The sequence below is a fragment of the Aulostomus chinensis genome, chromosome 5, assembly GCF_037954235.1.
Source record: "Aulostomus chinensis isolate RoL2024-O1b breed Wild chromosome 5, RoL_Achi_v1.0, whole genome shotgun sequence".
Taxonomy (NCBI): domain Eukaryota; kingdom Metazoa; phylum Chordata; class Actinopteri; order Syngnathiformes; family Aulostomidae; genus Aulostomus; species Aulostomus chinensis.
In genome coordinates this window covers 13,091,152-13,115,397 of record NC_141324.1, presented here as the reverse complement: position 1 = coordinate 13,115,397, position 24,246 = coordinate 13,091,152, and the positions used below count along the sequence as shown (strand labels likewise).

At 43.6% G+C, this 24,246-nt stretch overlaps 1 protein-coding gene across 1 annotated transcript in view; it reads left to right on the top strand.

Moving 5' to 3' along the window:
• apoltp (apolipoprotein lipid transfer particle homolog) overlaps positions 1–24,246 on the top strand; it is a 45,768-nt gene that overhangs the window by 7,709 nt on the left and 13,813 nt on the right. Inside the window, exons 15-57 of the mRNA XM_086203222.1 lie at positions 270–428; positions 3,944–4,062; positions 4,137–4,337; positions 5,338–5,496; positions 5,573–5,757; positions 5,830–6,012; positions 6,158–6,249; positions 6,740–6,909; positions 7,491–7,644; positions 7,715–7,791; positions 7,876–8,056; positions 8,138–8,293; positions 8,752–8,885; positions 8,970–9,128; positions 9,233–9,416; positions 9,554–9,765; positions 10,104–10,292; positions 10,409–10,551; positions 10,631–10,790; positions 10,878–10,961; positions 11,331–11,468; positions 11,662–11,778; positions 11,869–11,961; positions 12,373–12,593; positions 12,723–12,916; positions 13,100–13,318; positions 13,470–13,699; positions 13,812–13,976; positions 14,405–14,482; positions 16,071–16,436; positions 16,640–16,993; positions 18,788–19,120; positions 19,214–19,345; positions 19,478–19,630; positions 19,743–19,859; positions 19,980–20,153; positions 20,247–20,451; positions 20,784–20,938; positions 21,124–21,236; positions 21,314–21,395; positions 21,489–21,626; positions 23,304–23,466; positions 24,049–24,164. Coding sequence (XP_086059348.1) covers positions 270–428; positions 3,944–4,062; positions 4,137–4,337; positions 5,338–5,496; positions 5,573–5,757; positions 5,830–6,012; positions 6,158–6,249; positions 6,740–6,909; positions 7,491–7,644; positions 7,715–7,791; positions 7,876–8,056; positions 8,138–8,293; positions 8,752–8,885; positions 8,970–9,128; positions 9,233–9,416; positions 9,554–9,765; positions 10,104–10,292; positions 10,409–10,551; positions 10,631–10,790; positions 10,878–10,961; positions 11,331–11,468; positions 11,662–11,778; positions 11,869–11,961; positions 12,373–12,593; positions 12,723–12,916; positions 13,100–13,318; positions 13,470–13,699; positions 13,812–13,976; positions 14,405–14,482; positions 16,071–16,436; positions 16,640–16,993; positions 18,788–19,120; positions 19,214–19,345; positions 19,478–19,630; positions 19,743–19,859; positions 19,980–20,153; positions 20,247–20,451; positions 20,784–20,938; positions 21,124–21,236; positions 21,314–21,395; positions 21,489–21,626; positions 23,304–23,466; positions 24,049–24,164 — 7,157 coding nt within the window. The remainder of the gene's footprint in view (positions 1–269; positions 429–3,943; positions 4,063–4,136; positions 4,338–5,337; positions 5,497–5,572; positions 5,758–5,829; positions 6,013–6,157; positions 6,250–6,739; positions 6,910–7,490; positions 7,645–7,714; positions 7,792–7,875; positions 8,057–8,137; positions 8,294–8,751; positions 8,886–8,969; positions 9,129–9,232; positions 9,417–9,553; positions 9,766–10,103; positions 10,293–10,408; positions 10,552–10,630; positions 10,791–10,877; positions 10,962–11,330; positions 11,469–11,661; positions 11,779–11,868; positions 11,962–12,372; positions 12,594–12,722; positions 12,917–13,099; positions 13,319–13,469; positions 13,700–13,811; positions 13,977–14,404; positions 14,483–16,070; positions 16,437–16,639; positions 16,994–18,787; positions 19,121–19,213; positions 19,346–19,477; positions 19,631–19,742; positions 19,860–19,979; positions 20,154–20,246; positions 20,452–20,783; positions 20,939–21,123; positions 21,237–21,313; positions 21,396–21,488; positions 21,627–23,303; positions 23,467–24,048; positions 24,165–24,246) is intronic.

Sequence of the window (24,246 nt, the reverse complement as noted above, 5' to 3'; positions counted from 1 at the left end):
TTTAAGTGTCTCCAGTGTTCCCCTAGGTGTAAAGTTTGTTTTATTCGTACAATTTTGTAATGTTTACAACACAGTTTTTTAACTCCTGCTGTTTTGAATTAACTTGGAAAGGGATGGCTGGGGGGGGGGAGCTTCCGAGCTGTTGATTCTGATATTGGCAAATACTTTCAACACGTTTTCTTTCATGAAGAAGAAATGGGAGAGATAATGATTGTGTTTACATTTTGATCCAAATTCTAAATGATTTATTATTTCCCCTTTATCTCCAGTGGGCTCATTTGTGTGGAGTCACCTGACTAATGTCTTGAGGAGCGAGGACCCAATGAAGCAGACCCTTATTGATTCACTGCCTGATGACATCATCAGCAGAGACTTTGAAGCCGAATTTCTGAAGTACTCCTCTTACTCAGACTACACTTTCAACTCAGGTAATTATGTCTGGATTTTTCATAAATATACAACTTTGACATCAGTATTCATACAAAGGCCATTCAGCAGAACAAAAACATGAGTGTGCTTTTTTCCCCTGTTAAACAGAACTGCCCCAAAATGTCATGGGTTCTTCCTCGGACCATTTTACACTCCTCGTAACTGTGAAAAATTGAAAAATCAACTGCAGAATGCTTGCATCCTTTGGTGTTGTCCAGTGCTCTTGAGGATGGCCAGCTGGTATGAACTGAGTGAAGTGGACTTTGTCTGATGATGTTTGCGGGAGAGCATTTATGTTAGTTCGCTTCTTTTCCAGTATTGATGCTAATTCTCTGAGAACTTGGCTGTGTCTCCAAGTATAGCGCCCTTGGGTGAGGCTGGTGGTGCACCCTGCTAGGATGTGCCTTTAGGATGCTGGTGCTTGACATAGAGGACAGGTGGGATCTTCTCCATACCACAGTTTCAGATTTTGGGGGGAAGGTAGCAGGTCGTATGTGGCTCTGATGATAAAATTTAGCCTCGCTCCCTCCATCTGCCAGATGTCATGCCAGCTGAACTTTTTCTTCTCCAGGCTTTCCCAGTTAGTCCATTTTCCCTGCTTGGCCATTGAAACAGCTTTAGCTCCTCTTGTCTCCGGATTTCCTCTAACACCAGCATCCTCCTCTGCCTAGATGTTGATTTATGCCACAGAGGAGCCTTTGGGAGAAGCCTGAGACCTGCTCTCCCATATTGGACTTGCCCAACCACATTTCTGAAATGAAGAGCCGATTTTGTACTCTGAACAGCTTCTGATGGAGTCCACTTCCTTCCCGTTGCCACGCGGGGGGCTGCTGTTCGGATGACTGCATCTTCTGATTCAGTGAGGGTCATGACCAGTCTTGCTTTGGTGCATTTGAATTCTTCCACAAGACCAGTTATTGGTAGTTCCAGCTTGCCATTCCCGTACAATCCGATGGAACTTAGACATCGTGGGATTCCAAGCCACTGTTTCAACTGTGTACTTATTACCCGTTCCAGCTTTTCTACCTTGGTGATGGGGATTTCGTATATAGTTAATGGCCACATGAGTCTTGGGAGTATGCCAAACTGAAAGCACCATACCTTTAATTTGCCTGGCAATAAGGTCTTGTTGATGCGATCCATGTACTGTATGTGATGGTATCCTTCTTTAATTGTTCAAACTGCTCGGTGTCTTTGAGCTTTGCGTCATACCATCGTCCCAAGCTCTTTACTGGCATCTCTGAAACCATTGGTACAGGTGTTCCACCAATGTAGAATCTCTGATCTCTGACTTGGCCTTCTAATATGGAAAGGCTCCTGCACTTGCTGGGCTTGAGCTTCATCCTTGCGCTTATTATGTTTTGATGAAGTTTCTCCAGCAGTCTCTTGGTGCCGGGAACAGTTGTTGTGAGTGTTTTTATATCATCCATATAGGCTCGAACCGGTGGTAATTTCTGATCAGACTGTAGTCGCGCTCCTCCTACTACCCATTTTGAACCTCTGATGATGATTTCCATCGCCATCGTAAAGGCCAATGGGGAGATGGTGCACCCCGCCATGATGCCTACTTCCAGAGGTTGCCAGTTTGTGGTAAAGCCTGATGTTGTGAGGCAAAACTGCAGATCCTTGAAGTAGTATTTTAGCAGATTTGTGATTGTTGCAGGCACTTGGAAGAATTCAAATGCCATCCACAGGAGTGAATGAGGAACTGCTCCATATGCATTGGCCAGGTCAAGGAACAAGACATGAAGATTCTTTCCTTCTCTTTAAGTTGTCTGGATTTGATGCCAAATGGTGGTGTTATGTTGGAGGCATCCAGAGAAGCCTGTCATGCCAGCCTTTTGGATTGATGTGTCGATGAATTGGTTTTGTTTCAGATATTTCGTCAGTTGTTACGCCAATACACTGAAGAAAATCTTGCTCAGGAGGTTTATTTGGCGGAACTGTTCAATAGTGGCTGAGTTCTTTTCTTTTGGGATAAGCACTCCTCCAGCTCTTCGCCACGCTTTAGGGATAGTTTGCTTTTCCCACACCACTCTCATGTTTGTCCACAGGATTTTCAGAACATCTGGAGCATTTTTGTAGACACTATACGGAATTCTGTTAGGGCCTGGTGTAGATGCCGATCTTGCTTTCTTTACCACCTGCTTTACCTCACTCATCTTGGGAGGACTGGTCTCAAACTGATTTTGTGGAGGAGGTAATGGAGGTATATCAGTTGGAACAAGGACCAGTTCATCTTTGTGCTCATCAGTATAGATGTTTTTCAGATGTACTTCCACCTCTTCTTTGATGTTTTTAGAGTTCCATTCTTCTCCTTTGTGAATATACTTTTCACAAAGCTGAAAGGGTCTTTGTAGAACTCTGCTCGGGCTCTTTCTTTCTTTTTCCGCCGCATTCTTGATTCTCTGCTCGGCGGAGCTTTGAAAGCCGGTGCTTTTGAAGAAGATTGATGCCTTCTTTTTCCTCTGCTGTTGCCTTTTCCACAACTTTTTAAGCCGTCGCCTTTCTTTTACAAGTTGTTGGATTTCTTTCAGCCGCCGAGATTTGGGGGTAGGAAGTACGTCTCTCTTTTTGACTTGTTCCTTTACCCCAAATTTCTCCTTTCCATAGCTATAGACTATGTCACCCATCTTCTCCAACTTCTTTTCAGCTGAACCTTTGATGTTACTCAGGATAAGGCATAAGTCCTTATTGATGGTTTCCCACTCCTTGCTGTTAGACTTCGGCCATTTTACCAATGGCTTGCGTCCTTCCATCTTCTCAATTTTGCGGTGTAATGGGTGTGGTCTAGGACTGGTGGATCTCACTGAAGCATCTTCCTTGTCCCTTGGGTTGCTGATGCTTTGCGGACTGTGGGTTTCTTCCTGCCGCTGAGCTTCATCCGACTGACTTAACCTTCTTCTTGACAGAATCCGGTCAATGCGAGACCCTGGGTTGGAAGTTTTCAGGCATTTCTTCTGTCCTTGATGTACCGGTACTCTAAGACCATGGGTTGATGTTACTTCAGCCCATCCACACACGCACTTCTGAAGAGCATATCCGGCTGCTGGTTTTTTTTAGAGCATTGCCACTTCCTTCACTCGTTGTCATGTCCGTTCCAAGGTTCGTTGCCGGGAGGTCAGCCAGTGAGTCTTCTTGTGCCCCTGCTCTCGCAGACTCTAGGGGTATCCTTCCTTTTGAACTTTTTGTAGCAAGCTGGGGTGGCTCTTGTGTCCTACTCAGGAGACAGAGTCTGCTGCTATGGGTTGCTAGCCCAAAGTAGCCCCGTTGGGGTCTGTTTCCTCCTGTCAGCTGTCTCTCCAGGCTGTCACACGGTCTGTCCCCGTTGCCAGCTGCCCTTTCACACTTTGATGATGATGGTAAAGGCTTTAAAGGTTCAGTCTTGGTCCTGAAATAATCTCATCAGCCCCTTTCTTCTGTTTTTGTGTGTGTGTGTGTGTGTGTGTGTGTGTGTGTGTGTGTGTGTGTGTGTGTGTGTGTGTGTGTGTGTGTGTGTGTGTGTGTGTCTCAGGTGCGGGAATCACAAATGTGGAAACATCTGTGATTTTTTCCCCAAAATCCTTTCTTCCGAGGTCCGCCACTGCCAACCTGACGGTGTATTTTTATGGTAGAGCCAGTAATCTCCTGGAGGTGAGTCTCGGTTTCATTTCTACTGCCACATCAGAATAATGGGAGATAACATAATAAATGTCATCAATTTATAGGTGGACCTCCACGTTGAAAACGCTGAACCACTCTTGAGGAGTATTTTTGGCCACCAGAAGTCTGATGGAGACGCAGTTGCTCAAAGTCAAAAACAAGTGCAGCCCAAAGAGGCGAGGAAAAAAACCAACGATGGCCACCGAGGAGAGAAAGATTTGTGTTTATCCAGCTCCAGCAGTTATCTGAGCCGGGCCAGGGCCATGGTGAGGTCACCGCAAAGGTTGTGGTTTCAGTGAGCTTTACAAAGCTGGAGTCTTATCACAGGGGTGTGTGTGCTGTGAACTGAAACATGGACGCTTGGTGATGTGGGATAAGACCAGGAGTAGTTCTGCTGTGGGTCGTGTCAAGTACTGATACTCTGAAAGTATACGCCAAGATAACAATCCGCAGCGTTCCCTGACAGTTTAGAATAACAAAATCCTTAATAATTTGTAAAATAGGAACAAACCTGGGTATAGAGATGTCCAAAAGATGGACTACTTGTTTGATATTTGATATAGTTTCATCTTTCACAGTCAGTATAAATAAAGCAACCATTCAGAACTTAAACAAAACAAAACAAACCAAAAATTAACAAAAAACGGTTAAACATGTTGCAAAGGTGATCAAATATTTTCTAAAACCCCAACTTGTATGTCATAAATACAGTGATTTGTTTCAAACATTGAATTCAACAGATAAAAACATTATTGTGCTGTACCACCTGAATTCAGTCACCTTTTTATATAAAAGAATTGCAAAACATAATTTTAAAATTATTAAGTAAATAGAAGAGGAGTTGGCCAAATATTTGACCTGAATTCAGTCACCTTTTTATATAAAAGAATTGGGGAATTGCAAAACATAATTTTAAAATTATTAAGTAAATAGAAGAGGAGTTGGCCAAATATTTGGAAATCTGTAGTTAAGACCAGAATTAAGACCAAATGCAACATCCACCTCATTTTATGTCATTCGTTGAATTATTTAAATTGATTAATTTACACTTAGACAAAGTCAAATTATTGTACATATAGGCCAACGTTCTTTTTTTTAATTCCATGTTTTTATTTGTTTTGAGAAATAAAAGCTTTAGTTTCTACTTTAGTTAATACTCTTTCATATTTACAAAAATGCCACAGGTTTGTCAAGCTGTTTTTAGGTGTGAATGGTTTAAGAGCAGGTAGTTTCATAGATGGCTTGTTTTTGCTCCGTATGTTCCAGTTGTTCAGAGGGAGGAACACGGAGGAGAATGGGCCCAAGTGTTGGGTTGGTGTGAAAGTCTTTGGCAATGAGCTGAGTGTGTTTACCTGTGAAGATCTCCACAATCACATCAACCAGTTATCGCTGAGCGTGGCAGGACTGGCGGTCAAACTTCTGAAGGTATCACCTTCTGACTGTGCACCTCCTCTCATCTTCTAGATCATCTTTTTCCCTAATGCTCCTCTTGGTCTTCCAGGGTCATGAAGTTCGGCTGAACCACAGGGCCGTGCTGATGACAGATGAGCTGGTTTTGCCATCTCTGTCTGGTTTGCCAATCAAAGTAGGCATCAACCTGACATCTTTGCTTTCACTGCGTCTGAAGGGCAACGCCAACTACAGGGATACATCTCACTTCTCCCTCACTGGTTACATCAAACCCATGTAAATCCACCAGCTGAACAAGGGCTGCAGCTGTGATTGCACTCTGAGTCTAACTGCTGTCTGTGTTCCCAGTGCTTACGTGGGCCTGTCAGCCAGGATGGGGGTGGATGGTGCTCTGGGTCAGGCTGCCGTTGACTGGATGACTGAGCTGAGGAGCTCCACCAGCCTGGATGGAAGTGTGCAGCTACAGGAGGGGCAGGATCTCAGGGTGACGCTGAACACACCTGAGGATGTCATGGACATAATCTCTCTCAGGTGAGGTTCGGCAGGGTAGGTTGAAGGCGATGTATCACAATAGTTCACACTAAACAAATTCAACAAAGAAGGAAGGACGGAGGTGTTTTTGAATGTTTACTCGAGTAGATCAACGGTAATACCCTATATAAATCATGTTCGCCAGCTCCCGAGTATTTCAGCTCAGCGGCGACCACAGAGAGGAGATAAAAGGGCCAAAGAGTCGAATCCAGAAGACCACTTGTACACCAAAACCCTGTAAGTCCAAGATATTCATGTAACAGAAATGTATGGACTGTCATGTAAAGAAGTGCTTTGCGTTCCCCTGAGAAAAATAGAGTTCCTTGTTTTTTCTGAATTAATTAGATAATTCTTTTCATGAAAACACTTCCAATTAATTCAGAAAACAGGACAGATTTATTTTTCTCATGAAAACTCATCTTGTTTATTCAAAAAAAGAGGGTAAAATATTATTTTAACATTGTTAATGTTCAATATTAATCAACATTTATAGAATTAATTCAGAAAATCAGGGCAGATTTTTTTTTCTCCAAATCTATAAGAACTCTAATTTTTTTCTCAGGTGAATGCAGTACACCTCTGTTGATATGCTGACTCAGCCATTACCAATGTTATTTTTCAGCAGTCATCAGATCTGATGTACAACGACTAGACGCTAGCCTGTAATCACAAACTTCAGTAGACTGATTATCCAACACTGACAGAGGGAATCCATCCTCTGTCACAGGGTCAAAGATGATTGGCTGGCAGCTGTGCTCCAATGTCTCTTACCCGCTCGCTGCTGCTGATATTTCACTTCCCCCCTCTGGACCCGTGCACTTGGCCCTCAGGCTGCTCAAGCTGGATAGAGGCCTCCATTACTACCTACTGGAGGCTGCCTACTCCCTGCTGCCACAGGTAGGAGGAAAGGTGCTTTTCACTCTGATCCTGTTTTCTTATGCGTTCGGGCAAAATGATTCGTCTTTTCCAAAATTATTTGAGTCTTTCTGATATTGAGGGACAAAGTGCTGATAGCCAAGCAGCCCTGAAAAGGTAACCATGAATGTCTTGGCATGGAGCCTATGAGTGATGTCAGATATGAAAGAAAAACAACAATCTTGAGGCTGTCAGTGGTAACAAAAAAAAAAATCAAAATCAATACTTTAAGAGGGCAGAGCTGATGTGGAAAATTGCCTGATATTATTACACTGCAGCCGTTTTGTAAGTCACAGCGCTCTTGCTCAACATTGCAACTACTCAAATTACTTCGCTCCCAAACAATCAGCTTAACCCAAACAGATGGGGAAAATAGGCCCCAGGTGAAAAAATATTGGAATGTCCCCTTCAAGCTTTATAAATGAGTTTCTCTTTTCTATTCTCCTTTTGAATTTACAAGCATCTGCGGAAGATCTTACAAACCATAATAACTAGCCTTAAAGGGCTTTCTTGATCTAGTTTAGGAGCAACTAACACCCAAATCTACACCTCGTATCTTTCAGAAAGGCACCTGGTTTCCCAGAGAAGCCTCCATCCACCTCTTGCTGGCCACTCCTCAGTCTTCCATCCCCAGGGACATGTCTCTTGACCTGGCCTTCAACCCTCACAGACTGCTGCTGAGGGTCACCCATCCTCAGAAAACCATCCTCATCCAAGGTGGGTCTGAGACCAACGGCGTTAATAGTTTGTGTTACCAACTCGTACTGAGAACGTGTCATGTTTGTAGGGCAACTTGAACAAGACAGGACTATAAAGACAGCAAAACTTGAGCTGGTAATTGACAGCCTTCAGTACTACATCATGGTGAGTGTTATAATGTCATGGGATGTTGTTTTATGAATTTAGTGCACCAGTCATAAAAGCTATCATTTATCTTGTCCACTGTAGGGTTTGGTTGACCATCAGACTCTAATGTCAGAGGAGAGGACACGCTACCACTTTGAAGTCAAGATGGCTGCCGATGGAAATCCCATGATCCTCTCTGCAAATGTTACTCGTGGACTGGGAAGGAAGACCAGCTTTTCTGCCATAGCGAAGAATGTGTTTCGAGAAACTGCATCACTGTCAGGTATCAAACGGACCTATCCAAACAGCATGAATAGTTGGATTCCTAAAAGTGCAGCTCTTACACTGTGCTGTCGGTCTTCAGTGGCCCTGGAGCGCAGGTGGGACAGCAGCAGCAGACAGTACTCTGTAGAGGTGGAGCTACTCTTACCAGGTGTGGTCGGCAGCAGGATGCTGGGATTGATGGAGCAGAAGGGTTCACTTTGGAGCTCCGCACTTCGGCTCAAATATGGTCTGGGAAGTGAGTTACCTAAGTTTCCGTTTGCTTAAGCTTAATATATGCGGTTGGCTCTTTCTAAGTGCTGAAGTCACAAACAAGTTATGGAGGAGGGGAAACAAATCTGTGTAACGTGCTTGTCCGTGTTGAGAGCTGATTCCTGGCATCTGCATGTATTAGCAGTGATAAAAACATAAATAGGCCTGAAGGGAGAATGCCAAGTCAAGCCTCACATGTTCTCCGTGTTAGACAAAGGTTGCAGATCTCAGCTCAACCTTTCCAATGTAAAATGAAGCTGCAAAATGAAAGACCACCAAGTCTAACTGAGTTAACCAAACTAACTCCCCCGACTTTTTCTTGCTCACATTAGATTGAAATGCACTACGAATTTTAACCCTGATTCATGGCACCTCGAGGAAATATATGCCGGCCTCAAATGACTCACTATCATCAGATTATCTTGACCTTTGACCCCTCCGTAGGTGAGGCCCGACACCTTCTTCAGGAGTGTCACACATCTCAGAGACTGCGAAGTGTGAGACACTTGAACCTCACGTATGTCGTGAGAGCTGATCATGAGTTCTACTGCTCTAGCACTGCTCCCATCAACCACAAGGTGAAGTTTGCCTTTATAGATTTGGATAATTACATTATTATAGTCTAATTATATTTATATTATTGTATGTCTGTGTTTTTTCAGATCCACCTAAGGCACGAGGAGAGCCCCAGCCATGTTAAATCATCCCTCGACATGAGCTACGGCAAACACTGGGATGAAATTAACAACAAACGCACGCTCCTCTTGAGCCAGTCCCTCAAAAACCAGTCGACACAAAATCACACCAGCTACACTCTGGAGGTACATGCCAGTTTGTTCACTTGCCTGTGGTTTTAATCAACGCTGCTGGTTCCAAACCAAACTACATATGCAAATAATAAAAAACATTCTTTATGGGATTCTAGTTCAGTCTGCAGGTTCCAGAGAAAAATTTAAATTACCGGACGCAGCTTTTGCACTCTCACCTGAGACGGCTTGGGTCTGAGAGCAGCACTCACCTCAAAATCAACTACAACAACTTGATGCCGCTGGTGGCTGGGATACACTGGAAAAGCCCTTCAAAGGACACCCTGCAAAAGAAATGGGAAGGTGACCTTTATTGAGATTTTATGCTTCCACATTCACTGCAAATTATTATTTTAAAGGTAACTTGTATGAAAATAAAAATGATGTTTGAAATATAATGGCTACACATTCTAAAATCAGCCTCTCACCCTTTTGCTCAGGCACGTTCAACATGGACACGCCTTGGTTGTACATCTACACTGCACACAAGCTGAGCCAGCACCAGCGCCATACGCTGCAGCTCAACTCCGAGCTGACAGCCAGTAAGTGGCTGACCATCCGTAACCTCCTCCTGGAGGTCTCCTACAGGGACAGGGGCCGTGACAGGGAGGTCCGCCTGAAGCTCTACACACCAGCTGCTTCCTACCTCCAAGTAAGGAGAGAGCCTAATTGAATGAATATGATTATGGTTTGGTGAAAGTGTTTTATATTATATTATATTATATTATATTATATTATATTATATTATATTATATTATATTATATTTTAATTGAATTGTTGTATATTCTAATTCATTTTTTATTAATTTAAAATATCTTTGATCTGTTTTGTAAATGATCATTGATTTTAGCTTTTGTATAAATTAAACACTTTTGTTTATTCCACATGCAAAATCATTCATAATTACAAAGAGGGACTGTTATGATGACCCAGAAAGTGGTGACAATTTCAGCTCAGGTATACATTTTCTCTGCCCTGTCCCTCTCCAGGCAGGAGGAAGGTGCACGGTGGGGAAGCGAAATGTGAAAGCTTCCTGTTTCTTGAATTCTCTGTGGATTGCCCCCCTGAGAGGAGACATCTCCCTGGAGGCCCAGAAATTCAGCCACACCCTGCAGATGGCCTCCAGCTACGGCAAGCACAATGTCAGCCTCGCTGCTGCTCTGAACACTGCTGACAAGGTGAGTGGCAACACGCATCAAGGTTTATCGAAACTGAATAGCATGAAAAATTGTTTAGTGTTGCTTGTCCCAGTTTTCAATTAAACAGTTTTTCACTGTCAACCAACCTGCTAAAGAATTTGAAAAAGAGGCAAGTGATACTGAAGATGAGCTTGTCAGAGCCTAAGAATCCAGCAACTGAGCTAGACTTCGAAGGAACAGTGGAGGAGCTGAGGAAAGACAAAAAGATGTACCAAAAAACAGCAGTGCTCCAGCTCAGGTCTGTGTGCCAGTATAATTCAAGCCAAGACCATTTCAGAGCTGGTTTCTGGTTTTAACAACAGTTTCATCTCACACAGACAGCCTTTCCAGGCTTTCCCTCTGAGTCTCGTCCTCCGAGAGACTTTCACCGTTGACCTTGTTAAAGGCCTCTACATCCTTGAGTCAAGAGCTGGTTTCCATAGTAACAGAGAGATCATTCACACCCTCACCATCGGCTACCGGCGACTGAGCCCTTTTGTAAGTTATCTCATTAACTCAGCTTGCAGAGAAGTGAGTTGTTCATTTCAGTGTTCATGTGCTCTGTTTTCCTCCTCTCATGAGCAGGTTTGCTCCGCGCTGATTCATCCTTTCAGCTCAGACACTTTTCCATCAGACTCTGAAATCTGTGTGAACATGTTCAGCAACCAGGTAAACTGTCAGCTTTCCTCAATGAAAACCCCCCCCCCAAATATTTGATATTTATCTATATATATATATTATATATTGATATTTATTGATATATGTTAAAAGCAAATTAATCCATGAATTATTACCCTTAGTTCTGGAGGAAATGTTTACACTTTTTAGACTTACAGAAAATTTTGAGGAACTGGTTATTGTATCACAGCCTCACTTTAATTCCAAAATGTTGAGTTAATTTTCCATTTAATGCAATGCCAAAGTCCTGTTGTGTGTTACTGTCTGTCAACTGTAGGGATTTAAATGGACACTCAGAGGGCATTGTGGGAACTTTCGTCGGCTAAATAGTATTTTGCATTGTGGCACTCTCTTCTACAGACCCAGAAAGAGATACAAGGGAGGTTATGGGTCAGTAGCCAAGAGAGGATGAGTTTCTTTGGACAAGTTCAGATGAACTCTGTGCTCTCAAGTCAGCGAGAGATAAAAGTTAGAGCCAACATCACCCAACAGCTGCAGGTAAACTAGCCTGGAGAACCACTGAATTCATAAAAATGATACATGTAAATTTTGCATGGTGATGATGTGTTTTATACGATTTTATGTGTGCTATTTGCAGTCAGTAGTGTAACTAGTCCCCCTCTACGTACAGTATAGTTTACATTAGGAAAGGCCAAACTTGTGACCAGTTCAGCTGTTCTTGCTGTTACAGCTGCAACTCCCCTCCTCTGCTATAGTGGATGGGGAGGTATGTTGGAACCCCAAAAACAACACAGACTTTGATTATCGAGCCCAAGGGAGATTGAGAATCGAACGACAGGAGTGTCAAGTGAGTAAAACCAACCCCGCATTTTGATTTGTACTTGCACGGTCAGCTGTATTTCTGATATATCTCTCCAATGTGTGTTTTTCACTACAGCTCTCTGTGCAGCTCAATGGGACATCAGGCAGAGTTGATCTGCATTCATCTCTCAGACATCCCTTCAAGTCAAAGATTCCAAAAACACTGGAGGTGGGCTGATGTTGTCTTTATCAGGTTAATTTGTTAATATAATACAAAATAGCGGGAAAAAAAAATTGCACATTGAAAAAGCATTTTAAAAGCATCAAATACTACTGATTATGTATTGTTTAAAAAAAACCTTCATAGTATCAGATTTGGTAAATTTGCTAAGAAATCGTTTCAGAGTTGCAAGACGTTAGCGTCTGAATTTGGGTCAATTGTAAACAGTGTCCCATAAGGCTCAATTCTGGGGCCTCTTATTTTGTTTCCTTAACTGGGTGTATTTTTCATCTACTGTAGATGCCAATGATTTAATGGTAATGATGTACACTTTTTGTTTATTTTGAACATCAAAATACTTATTATCTCATCATTAGCCTCTGAGTTGCATTCAAATTTGTATCTGTTTTTCATGTCAAGGCAAAAGCTACAACAGATGTGTTTGCAGTGGCTGGAAGAGGGAGCAGCTCAGTGCATGTTAGGGCTGATGGCAAGGACAGGGTGATGCTGGACACCCAGGTGTCCCACTCTCTCCAGCAAGAAGACAGAGCCATGGGACTGAGGCTGAACTTATCCCAAAGTTTGCTACCTGAACTCACCAACTTGTTTGTAAACATGGCTGCCAACATGTCCTCAGACAGGTCTGTACCACCATTTGTTCCATCATGTGATAGATTTATAATTTTATAATTTTATAATTCACAGCAACACATTTCAAGATTGTCTTATTTACTTTTAAATTCACATATGAATTTCTGCTGTCTTTCTAGTGTGTCTCTGCATGGCTCCTATACACAGGGACACGAGGCTCTACTGGCTCAGGTGAAAGGGTCTCTAAAAAACAGCAGGGGTCTTCAGCTGGCTGTGTCAGGCGACCTGCGGCATTCACTGACCAACCTTGCCATTCTGCCGTCAACTCTTGGATTAGATGGAGCATTGGGACAGTCAGACGACCTGATTGAAGGTAGAGGTTCTTATATTGTTAGTTGTATACATCCCTAAGCAAATCATTTGTTTTAGATCTGAAACAACTAACCTTCTTAGGTTACGTTAACAGGATTAGTTGTATTGTGCCTTTTTTGGATAACTGTACAGTTTAAAGTTGTGTTGTATTTGCAGTCTCAAAGTAACAGTGTATGTGATGCAGGACAATTAAGAGTTCAAGTGAGGGACGCTTTGTACTCTGTGGAGATGAGGCATCAGAAGGAGCCTGGAGAGGGCAAATCCCATGTGGTCCATGACTGGCTGTGTGTTTGGTCAGGGGTGGAGAATTTATGTATAAATGTGAGTCGCAAACTGGGGGCTAAAGGGATGGGTGAGGTCCACATCCAGTTATCTAACTCCTTCCACCTTCTTAATGCCACAGGTAAAGTCCTATTTTATTAATATATCATATGCATTCATATAAATGTTGGCATTCTCTGTCTCTTCTTTTGATTTGTTTTGTCACAGGGAAAGACTAGCTGTGAATGTGCCACTGACAGCTGCAGCCTCTCATAATAACGTTGCTCCTGCAGGTGTACCTGTTAGCAGTAGTGCCCAGCTGAGGTGGATCCAGGATGGAGGACAACTTTCAGGCCTTGCAGAGCTGCAAGCTGGACCTGAACATTTAAAAGCTCAGTTTAATGGAGGCAGAACAAATCCGCTAATGACACGATGGGAAGTCTTCTCAAGTCTGCAGCACCAAGTCAAGACCCTGCTAAAAAGAGGCATATCCAGCTCAGTACAAGCCAATGCACATTACCAGGTGCTTGACTCTTACTACAGTCTATTTTGCTATCTGTCTACTCCTTATTTTATTAGGACTGACAATGTCAGTCATTTTTTGTTAAGTTCTATGTGTTTCTTCCCTTTGTTAGCTGGATAAAGAGGGCCTGGACACAGGATTGGTCCTTTGCGTGGAAGACAAGAGAGTGATTGATGTCCTCTTTGTGGTTGAATCTAAAAACAACACAGCTTTATTGGTAGCATCTGTAGGGCAGCAGATGAAGCTCCTCCAGGGACTCATGCCTTCCTCTTTACAGGTAATGTTTTCTAATTTTACACGTTCTCATGGAGATTCTTACCTAGTAAATTCCACACATTTAGGTAGTCAGTGAACTCAATGATGCAGCGTGAAAAGAAAAAGTTGTATGTCATCAGCAAAACAGTGCTAGTTCTTTTCAAATAGGGATGTTTGATTAAAAACAGAATGGCCTAAGATTGACCCTCATGGGACACCACATTTTAACTGTTTCAGTGTTATATCCCTGAATTAAATCACATAACCTATGTACAGGATCTGAAGCAGTCGGCTATAAGTAAATCAAATTAAGCACACGAAATGTTCATCTTGGTTTCTCATGATATTTTTTGGACCTGTTTTAATGATTTTTACAAAATTCTTGCATCTCCTTCCTCAGTTTCTCCTTTAAAAAACAAACTCAGGCAATAGGCGGTTATGTTTTCACAGATGAACTGCACAGGGGATGCCACAGGAGAGCGACTCACAGCCCAGTGCTATGGAAACGTGGCAGGCCGCCCTGTGGAGGTACGAGCCTTTTGCTCCTATAGATCACATAGCAGGCTCTGCTATGGCCTGTCGCTAGCTCACGTCAGCCTCAGTGCTCGAGCTAAAGGCTGTTTGAGTCCTGACGGTCTGAGGGAGCTCAGAGCAAACCTCACCCATTCCTCTGTGCAACTGCTGACATATCTGGGTGTGCCGTCTACTTTTGGTCTCAGGCTCTTACTCCGGCCTGGGCCTCAGAGATGGGCCTTGGGGATCGGGTTGCTCATTGGCCCATGGATAATGGACTTGAATGTGGGACTGAGAGTGGAGAGGCGTGGGTTGTATGGCTGGCATGGTCTACTTGAGTATGGGAGCCACAGTGTTACTCAGAAGGCAGAAGTGTCTGGACGGTTGAGACTGGAGAGCTGGTGTCACATCTGGGCCGATGGCAGTATAGCATGGGAATCTGTCAGCTCCAATCTGCTGTTGTCTGTGCGGTGTAACGGGGTAGGGAAGCTTGTGTGGGAACAGTTTAGAAGAGACGAAGGGGATGTACCTCATAAGACCTATCTAACTGTAAATGGACAAGCAGAGAAAAATGGACTTAAAGGGTCTCTTGGCTTAGAAAACCAGCTGGACTCCCTCCACTGTAGCATTGTTTTACTTCTAAAGGACCATAAAGCAGAAGTGGGCTGGACCCTCCTGCACCATTGGGCCTCTCTTGTCCCCATCATCCCAAACAGAGTGAACCTCCAAGGTTCATTTCAGCTCCATGGCACCTCCATCTCCGGAAGTGCTCAGGTCTCTTTCAACACCCGCTCTTCTCAGATAGACTTCACCAACGCCTGGGAGCCATCCTCCTCCGTCAAGGTTAAACTTCAGCAAAACTTGGCCACTGCAGCACCAAGAGCTCTCACAGTCAGTGTGTCATCCACAGCTGGTCGCTCCCAGTTTGAGGTGGAAAGTGATGTGTGCTCCATACTTCTCCTGGCAAATCAAGAAAGGGGAGACAAGAAACGCAGCTGGAATATTTTTGCTCGTGAGCGCTGTGTCTTTTTCAAGGTTAGACAGGAAACAAGAGAAAATGTCAGAAAACTTGTTTCCCAGCTAAAAGGAAAGCAGCAGAGACATCTTCACAGTAGAGATGACTCTTCCCTTCCTTTCCATTAGGACTGAATGAAACCAATTCTGAAAGTCTATCAACAAGACCATGGATGGAATGAATGCTAACCTTCTACAGTTTTTGAAATTTGGAAAAATACAGTTCCTTCCATTTAGGTGACTTTTCAATTAAACTTTCTCATTTTCCACCACATCACCGTCGTATATTATTGCTTTGCCAGACCTACAGTGTCTCCATACTTGCACACCGAAGGAAAAAACAGTCTAAAATAACTAATCACATCATGTAAAAGGATTTGTAGCAGAGTAGAGGCTGCCAGTCCTTCCACTCGTGGTCTTCTTTTATTGCACTTTCATTTTACTCATGTGAAAACATAAATGTAGCTCTGTCAACTTTCATATTTCATGAAAAGTTAATTTATTGACAACATAATGGTGTTTCATTTCAATGGGTTGATTGAATATATGTTCTGGTTGTAACTTTTTATTCTTCATTTGTCCTCCATAGACTATCCTGCCTCCACAGACTGTATTTAATGTCTCTGTCAGCCATTCTGGCTGTTCTACAAATCTCAGTGTTGGTCTCCATGCCCGGGATGATCAGAGGGGCAGTCTTATGCTGTCCCTCACCTGCCATCCCAGTCTTAGTCTGAAGGCGTCAGTCCAACAATCTATAGAGGCCATGCAGGCACTGGGATTTCCTAGCCATGGAGCACTGATCCTGAATGCATCAGTGGCACATCTGCCTTGTGTGAAGGTTGGCCTGGAGCTGGGACGCTGTTCTCTTGCAGGCCATTTGGAAAAGGCTTCAGGAACAGAGAAGAACTCATTTTCTTATACTGTGAATGTGACCAACTACTGTCCTGCTCTACAGGTAAGGTAACCAGTCAAAATACAAATGCTGCACATAGCAACCAGAGTAATCTAATTTATTTATGCTTGAAACATCACCTTAAACTGTCACAATACATGGTCATTACTTAGAAATTCCCTGTGAAGTGGAAAGTAATGTAATTAACTTCATCACAAGGAGCAGTCAAAGTTTTTGTTCTATTTGTGGCTATTTGGTTTCTGTAGGGAACTGTCCTTCCTGTGACCCTGGCTCTTCAAGGCCTCCTGTCAGTCGTCCCGTGTCAGATGACTATGACCTCTTCTCTGAGGGCAAACAACAAGGACCTGACTTTGGAGTTAGGACAGTCCTGCGGGTCTCCCCAGTTCTCTGGGACCCTAACACACACTTTTCCTGGGCTGAGGAGCCGGGGTCTTGCTCAGAAGATTGCTTTAGAGGCCACAGCTCCTGGAGGCCCTGAGCAGGCTGGAGCTCTGTTCATTAAAGCTGGGGCATGTCACATTAGAGCCAACAGAGTGACAGAATCCAGAGGAAGGACACGGTGGCTCTGGGCTCTGCAGTCCAAGTGCCCGATGTTACAGGTATGACTTTGAGGAATTAAGCACGTTTGCATTGTATTCAAGTCACTTGTGAGAAGTTAAAATGAGGAAAATCTGCTGAACTAGTAACACAGTGTCTCATTCAGAATCGACCCTATGCACAGAGCACAGAAGACACTGGTATTACTTAAAGCACCAACAAATAAAATTGCAGTACAGGCTTTAAAATGTACTCAGAGTATATAAGTAAAGTATAACCATTTGAGGTACTTTTCTATTAACTGTTCTTTTTCAAAGATTGAACACTTCCTTGATTTGAAACTATTAAACCAGTTTGAATTTAAATAAAATAAATAAATAATACTCTGAATGGCAGCACGGTGGTGCAGTGGTCAGCACTGTCGCCTCACAGCAAGAAGGTTCCAGGTTCGAGTCCTGGCTCCATCACAGGATCTTTCTGTGTGGAGTCTCCATGTTTTCCCTGTTCCTGTGTGGGTTCTCTCTGGTACTCCAGCTTCCTCCCACAGTCCAAAGACATCAAGAGGGGACGAGGCTGATTGATACTCTAAATTGACTGTAGGTGTGAGTGTGAGTGTGAATGGTTGTCTGTCTCTATGTGTTGGCCCTGCGATGGACTGGTGACCCGTCCAGGGGGAACCCCGCCTCTCGCCTGTAGCTGCTGGGATAGGCTCCAACCCCCCCTGCGACCCTTAACAGGAATAAGCAGAAGACAATGGATGGATGGATGGAATACTCTGAATGTACTGAACATAAACTTTGCATGGATGTAGCTGATTGTTGTACATGGCGTTGCGTTGCTAGAAACACCAGATGCCCATCTAAGTGAACTGTGGCGCCAGGCGCTTGGAGGTTGGCTCTATGTGTGTTTTGTTCAGCTTCATTTTGCTATTCAGATGATGTGTACTCAGAGCACAAACTATGGCACAGCGCAAGGAGGCAGTCATTAGAGACTTAATTATTCTTTGGTGTGTTTTGGGTGTGACATCAATCAAACCAATCAGAGTGCCTTGTGTCATTCCCTTTAAAGCAGCAGGACTTAATGTGTTGCTATTACTTTTTTTAGAATAGGGCCCAAAGTGTGTTAATTTTAAATTCCAGTTGGTGCCGACATTGGGAATAACCACAACCATCTACCCATTTTCTCCGCTTATCCTGTTAAGGGTCATGGGGAGGCTGGATCCCAGTGGCCTTCCGCCGGGATGCGGGGTTCATCCTGAACAAGTCTCCAGTCCATCTCAGGGTCAACACATAGAGACAGACAACCATTCACACTCACAGTCACACCTACAGTCAATTTAGAGTATCAATCAGCCTCGTCCCCTCTTGATGTCTTTGGACTGTGGGAGGAAGCTGGAGTACCAGAGAGAACCCACGCAGGAACAGGGAGAACATGGAGACTCCACACAGAAAGATCCCGTGATGGAGCCAGGGCTCGAACCCGGAACCTTCTTGCTGTGAGGCGATAGCGCTAACCACTGCACCACCGTGCCGCTGCAACCACAACCATGTTTTAAAAAATAATAATAATAATGCTTGAATGCTTTGATTTTCAGTTTTGAAAATCATCTGTCGGGGGTAAAAGTAAAAAGTTGGTCAAAAGATAAATACTTGAAGAAAAATTTGAGATATTAAAAGATTCTGCCCATGTCTGATAGTAGATATTACACTGTGTTGCCTCATGGATGTAACGATTCCAATTTTTGAGATGTCATAATTTTCTGAATCAGGTCACCTGTATTGAATTTCCAGATGTACATACAATGCTTCTTCTGCCAGTTAAAACACTTTCAGTGAGCTTTCATCATCCCCTCCCAGGCTCATATGAATGGCTCCGTGTGGCAGGAGCCTCAGGGTACGTGGGCAGCTACAGTGGACACCAGTTTGGAGGGCAAGAGGAGTTTCCTGCAGCTGAAAGTCAGGGCCTGGCCAGAGTTGAGTGTGGAGGGTGAACTCAGTCAAAACATCCCTGCTCTTGAACGTTTACCTGAACACAGCAGAGTGAAGGGAACAAGCAGAGCTGCAAAACGATATGACACAGAAGCCCTCACTCGAATGGATGAATGTGTGGTCAGTGTCAGAGGAGCTGTATTGTCACATCCAGGCCTGCAGGGGTCACTGATGTATTACAACAACTGCACAGTGATTCAGGTATTGAGATGAAGTATTGTTTAGTCACACAGATTAATCTATACCTGTTAAAATGAATGTGTAACATTTCCTCTTCATATTTGTGGTTGGTAGGAGTGGGGTAGTCCAGACAGGATACAGGCATCGGGCTCATTGATCATCTCCCCAACTTTTGCTGAATCTAAAGTTGCCATGGCAATAGACAATGCAGCGTTAGGTGCTATAGTACTTGTTAAGAAAACCAAGGTATGCAAATGTTTCTGATTTTACTTCTAAGAATTTAAAATCTGTATTGCACTTCACAAACACAAAAATGTAGCTTTCTCGTTTTCAGAGACCTAGCAGTGTGAAGCCATGTACGATGATTTGCTTTTGCAGACTCAAAATGAAGCAACGTTACATTTCAACCACACTGTACCTCTGTTGAGAAAGCTTGGTCTCACATCAGATACTGAAATATCACTGAATTCTGGATGCCATGGCAACCAATCACACTATTATCTGTCACACAGCAGCACAGGAAACCAAAAGGTAAGAGGAACCAGTTATCCAACGTATATATTGTGTTTGACAACTCATTTGCAGATTCGTCTACAACTTAAAAAATAAAGCACTGCACTGTTTGATTGGTTATGTTCCACAGTTAAGTCAGGAGGTGACTGTGGAAAGGACATTAGAGTCCGTCAGAATGAGGGGTAGTTTAAGACACACGCTGAACTACCTGAATAAAGCGGGAATTCCTGGAAACAACAGCATCCAGGTTAGAAACTTAAAAATGTGCAGTTGATTCAACCACAGAAGGAACTGATCACTGAATGAATCACATTTTCGGCACACACCCAGTAGTCCCAGATTGTTCAACTGTGACTGTTGTGTGCAGGTGGAGCTCGGTTCTTCTGACTGGAAGGCGCTGACCTTTCAATACCAATTTGGTGCTCAGCAGGTGGGACTGAGACTGAAGACAAAATGTTATCACTCCATCAAAGAGATAAGAGGACTGATGTGGCACAGCTGGTCATGGCTGAAGGACAGAAGAGTACCATTTAATATAGAGGTAAACACAGACGCTCCCCAAACCAGCCCAAATAACCAACAAATATTTATCTTTACCTGAATTATCCCTCCTTTGATTTAATTTCTCTCAAAGGGCTTGTGCTCAATTCAAGGGGCGTTGTCTCAGCTACAGTCCAGGGCCCAGGTCACTGTGGATGGACACAAGCTGCTGGCCTCTGGCTTGAACGTGAGCGTGGTTGATGGACGTCTGGCTGCTCTTCTCTCCTACTCTCCCCCTACTGCTAATCACAGTTGGACTCAGTTCAATCTCAATTCTGTCCTGACGTCTCAGTTTAAAGGTCAGGTTGTGTTCGCAGCCTGATTTAATCTTCTAATATGACTTACTGAAATGTGGAATATGTGTTTCTCAGTATCTTGTAACACTAAATTTGACCAGACAGTAGAGGAATGATGGATTGTTTTGACTGTTTTGACTTGTATTGACTAAAGCTATTTTAGTAGTTTGACCACCAGAAACTATCACATACTGTTTTTAGTAAAAAACAAACTAACAAACAAAAAACTACATGAAAACAAACCGTGAATAATTGCAGTATTTGCACATCCAGTGAAAGAGAAGATCTCATGATGGATATAATCATCAGGTTCAGTGCTCTGATCCTCTTTGCAGGTCCTCTGAGGAGCATCTCTATAGATGTTCACAGTCGTGACTGGAGGGTCCGAGGGTTGGGGGACATCGGGGGCTGGGGAACACAAGGAGGGCCAAAGGAGGCCAGAATCACTCTGAAACACACCACAGACGGACAGAGTAGCCCTGCTTTGCACGTAAGCACATAAAGCACGCAAATTCCTTTGGCTTTTGCCACATCTCCTACTAAAACTCATAACTGGAGCTGGCATGTAGACTTCAGGCCAAGCTCAACATGAGTCGAGGGAGAAAAGATTTTGTCTGGCCCTGTGACATGTGGTTTGTTTTACAGTGCTAATCAGCTATGTGGTTGTTGATGTAGGTTGAGGCTTGGGGAAGAATTGCTGGGTCGCAGTTGAGGTGCTCCATGGCAGTGAACCCTGAACTAAGCTCCTCTCTGGCCCTAATCATCCAGGGACATCATCTCTCTGACAGGTACACACACATATGTCACACTTATCTTCTGTTAATCACACTCACTCCATATTAAGAGGCAAATATCTGATGTTCAGCAAGGACATGATGGTGAAGGTGGTCCAGAACATCCCCAAGATGTTGATCTACTTGCCTTCTCAGCTAAGTGTCCGCTCTCAGGTGGGTTCGAAGAAATTTGAAACATGCCTGCACAGAGATTTATGGCTGCAATGTGTCGCAACAAGTCCTGGTCTTTGTCGTGTCTCTGCCCAGCTCAACCAGTCCCAGTGCAGTGTGGGAGGATTGTTGGAGATCTCGTCAGCCAGGAGGAGGCTGTGGGCTCTGGGGGAAGTGGCAGTAATTGATAGTGGATACAGACAGGCTTTAGAGCTGAAACATTCATATCCTCAGGTACTGATTAGATAAGCTTATCTGGACCATATCACCTAATTAAAGGGATTGTTTTGGTTAATTTAACTTGAGTACATGATGGCCATGAATAGGAAATCTTACCTATGGTAGGTGTGGGCCAGCAGAGTCAGGCATTACACTGTATTTTATCCAACAAATAAACTTCCACCCAAAGCTAGAAGTACTCAAAGACAACTTGAACATTTTTTTGGACAGGCATGCCTCTGTGATGCGTGCCTGTCTTTGACCTCTGACCTCCAAAAAATGTTCAGGTTGTCTTTGAGTCCCAGTGGATGTTTGCACTACATTTGAAGATGTTTCTGAGACATTGTGGGATTTCTTCTTACAGTCACCTTTGACCACAAAAGGGCATCTTTGATACATATGAGTCAAATCCTAGGCAGTTCCCTCAAGTAATCAAGAATGGGACATTTGGACTCACTAACTGAAAATAATGTGCCCTTGCCTAAATCTGTCACTGCTGCAGAGGCATAACAATCAATATCTGTTTTCATGAATCAGAAAGCTTTATTGTGAAGTACTACAGTATGTGGCAGAAATATGACTGCAATCGAGCGCTGTGGTTGAAAACTATAAATCTGTCATGAACGTAGCGCAGGATAAACAGGACTCAATTGCAGGACACAGATCGGTGGATCAGACAAGTGGGGTTTATTGACAGGCAGAGGTCGGTACACAGGTAGGCAATCAACAGAGGCAGAGGTATCAAAAAACCAGAGGCAAAAGGCGAGGTCAAAAAACAGGCAAGATTCAGTCATGGCAAAACTGTGACTGACTATGGCTGTGGCTGTGACTGTGACTATGGCTGACTATGACTATGACTATGACTGTGGCTATGGCTATGGCTATGGCTGACTATGACTGTGGCTGTGGCTGTGGCTGACTATGACTATGACTGTGGCTGTGGCTGTGTCTGTGGCTATGGCTGACTATGACTATGACTGTGGCTGTGGCTGTGGCTGTGGCTATGAAACAGGAGTGCTGGAGTGTGAATATTATACATCAATAAACTGGTGACCAGACACAAAGGGGGAATATAAGCTGTGTTAATGGGGAGTGATGAGCCACAGGTGTGGGAAACACAATCAGGGATCAGGTGCATGCAGATGGGGAGGGGGCAGGGCAGACAGGAACCTGAAACAGAGACAGGGGTGAGACAATGAAATAAAACAGGAAGACAAGACATGAAACCTGAGGTAAACAATAAAAGACTTAACAGACGGGGGGAGATGACAAAATCCAAAAGGAGAGGGGAAAGGGCCAGTTCACAGCTAAAGAAAAGCAGTAAAAATGTTACAAATATAGTTTACATGTAAAAATACATTTTTTTTTAATATTGGTGTTTATTTGTTGGATAAAATACTGTGCAATGCTGAGCAACAACTGCTCTCTGCTCTGTGCATGGAGGAGGTGCTGACCTGCACCTAGGGAAGTAAGACCCTTATTGTGGAAGACAGCCCCACCTCAATAAGTCTGACACAGCACTTTTAGTACGCTCTGTCATATTATCACTGGCAGTCTTACCGGTATTTGGTATTGTATTTTGGTTGTCATGGCAATTTATACTTCATACATCTACCAACAAACATTTCCCCCAATTCATCTGAAGAGGCACTATCCATAAAACACTGGTCACTGAGTGGATGTGTTCTATAGTTAAAGCCACTTCCCAGGACAGTTGCAGTGAAGACGGTGTATGAAGCAAGGAGCTGGAGTCACCAAGTTCAACATGGAGCTGTGTGGGGAAATCAGGAGTTCAGCTTGTCTGGTCTTTATTCGGTACCGCCAACACTGGAGGCAGGGAACCAGACCCTGAAGGGTACGCTGCTTTACACTGTCTCTGCAGGGCCTCATTGCATCTGTATCATATATTTGATACCAGAACAGTGTGAGCTAAACTAGATACAACATACAGATTTGAAATTGTTTTGTTCCACACAAGCACCAAGCACACAAATGAATGAAGGATGTGCCAAAATGTGCTTCAAATAAACAAATAAATGTGCATCACATCAGTTCGGTTCTCAGATCTTAATACCAACTTCCTGTTTGTCACAGAAATATTGATTTATAAAACTCTGAATAGGTCAGGCTCAAATCTCACACTAAGAAACATCTTGAACTCTCAGTTCATCTGGGAAGAGTTTCCTTTCAGTATTGCCGTCAAAATTTAATGTGGAGAAGCAACATGTATTTTTTATGCTCCATATACCCCCCCCCCCAAAAAAAACAGAAAACCAGATGCGTGCTCTATTCTCATTTCCATTAAATTAAGATCTGTTCATGTTCATCTGCCTTTAATTACATAATATTCAGGATTATCTACTCATATCACAATGTACTACAGCGGCACTCACTGTAGCCTCTCTCAGGTCAACCTTTCTCTCATGCTTCACCTTAGTTCAGATCACCTGCATTCCCCGTTCGACCAGTTTGGAGGTGACACTGGAGCGCTCCTCGCTGGGTGGGCTTGACAGCGTTGCCCTGGGCTGGATGAGACACGGCCAACTCAAAGAGGTCAGAGTGCACCAAGTGTTCTATGACCCAGACGACGAGAAGGGCCTCACTCAAGCAGTCTTTTGTCATATCCACTTATGTC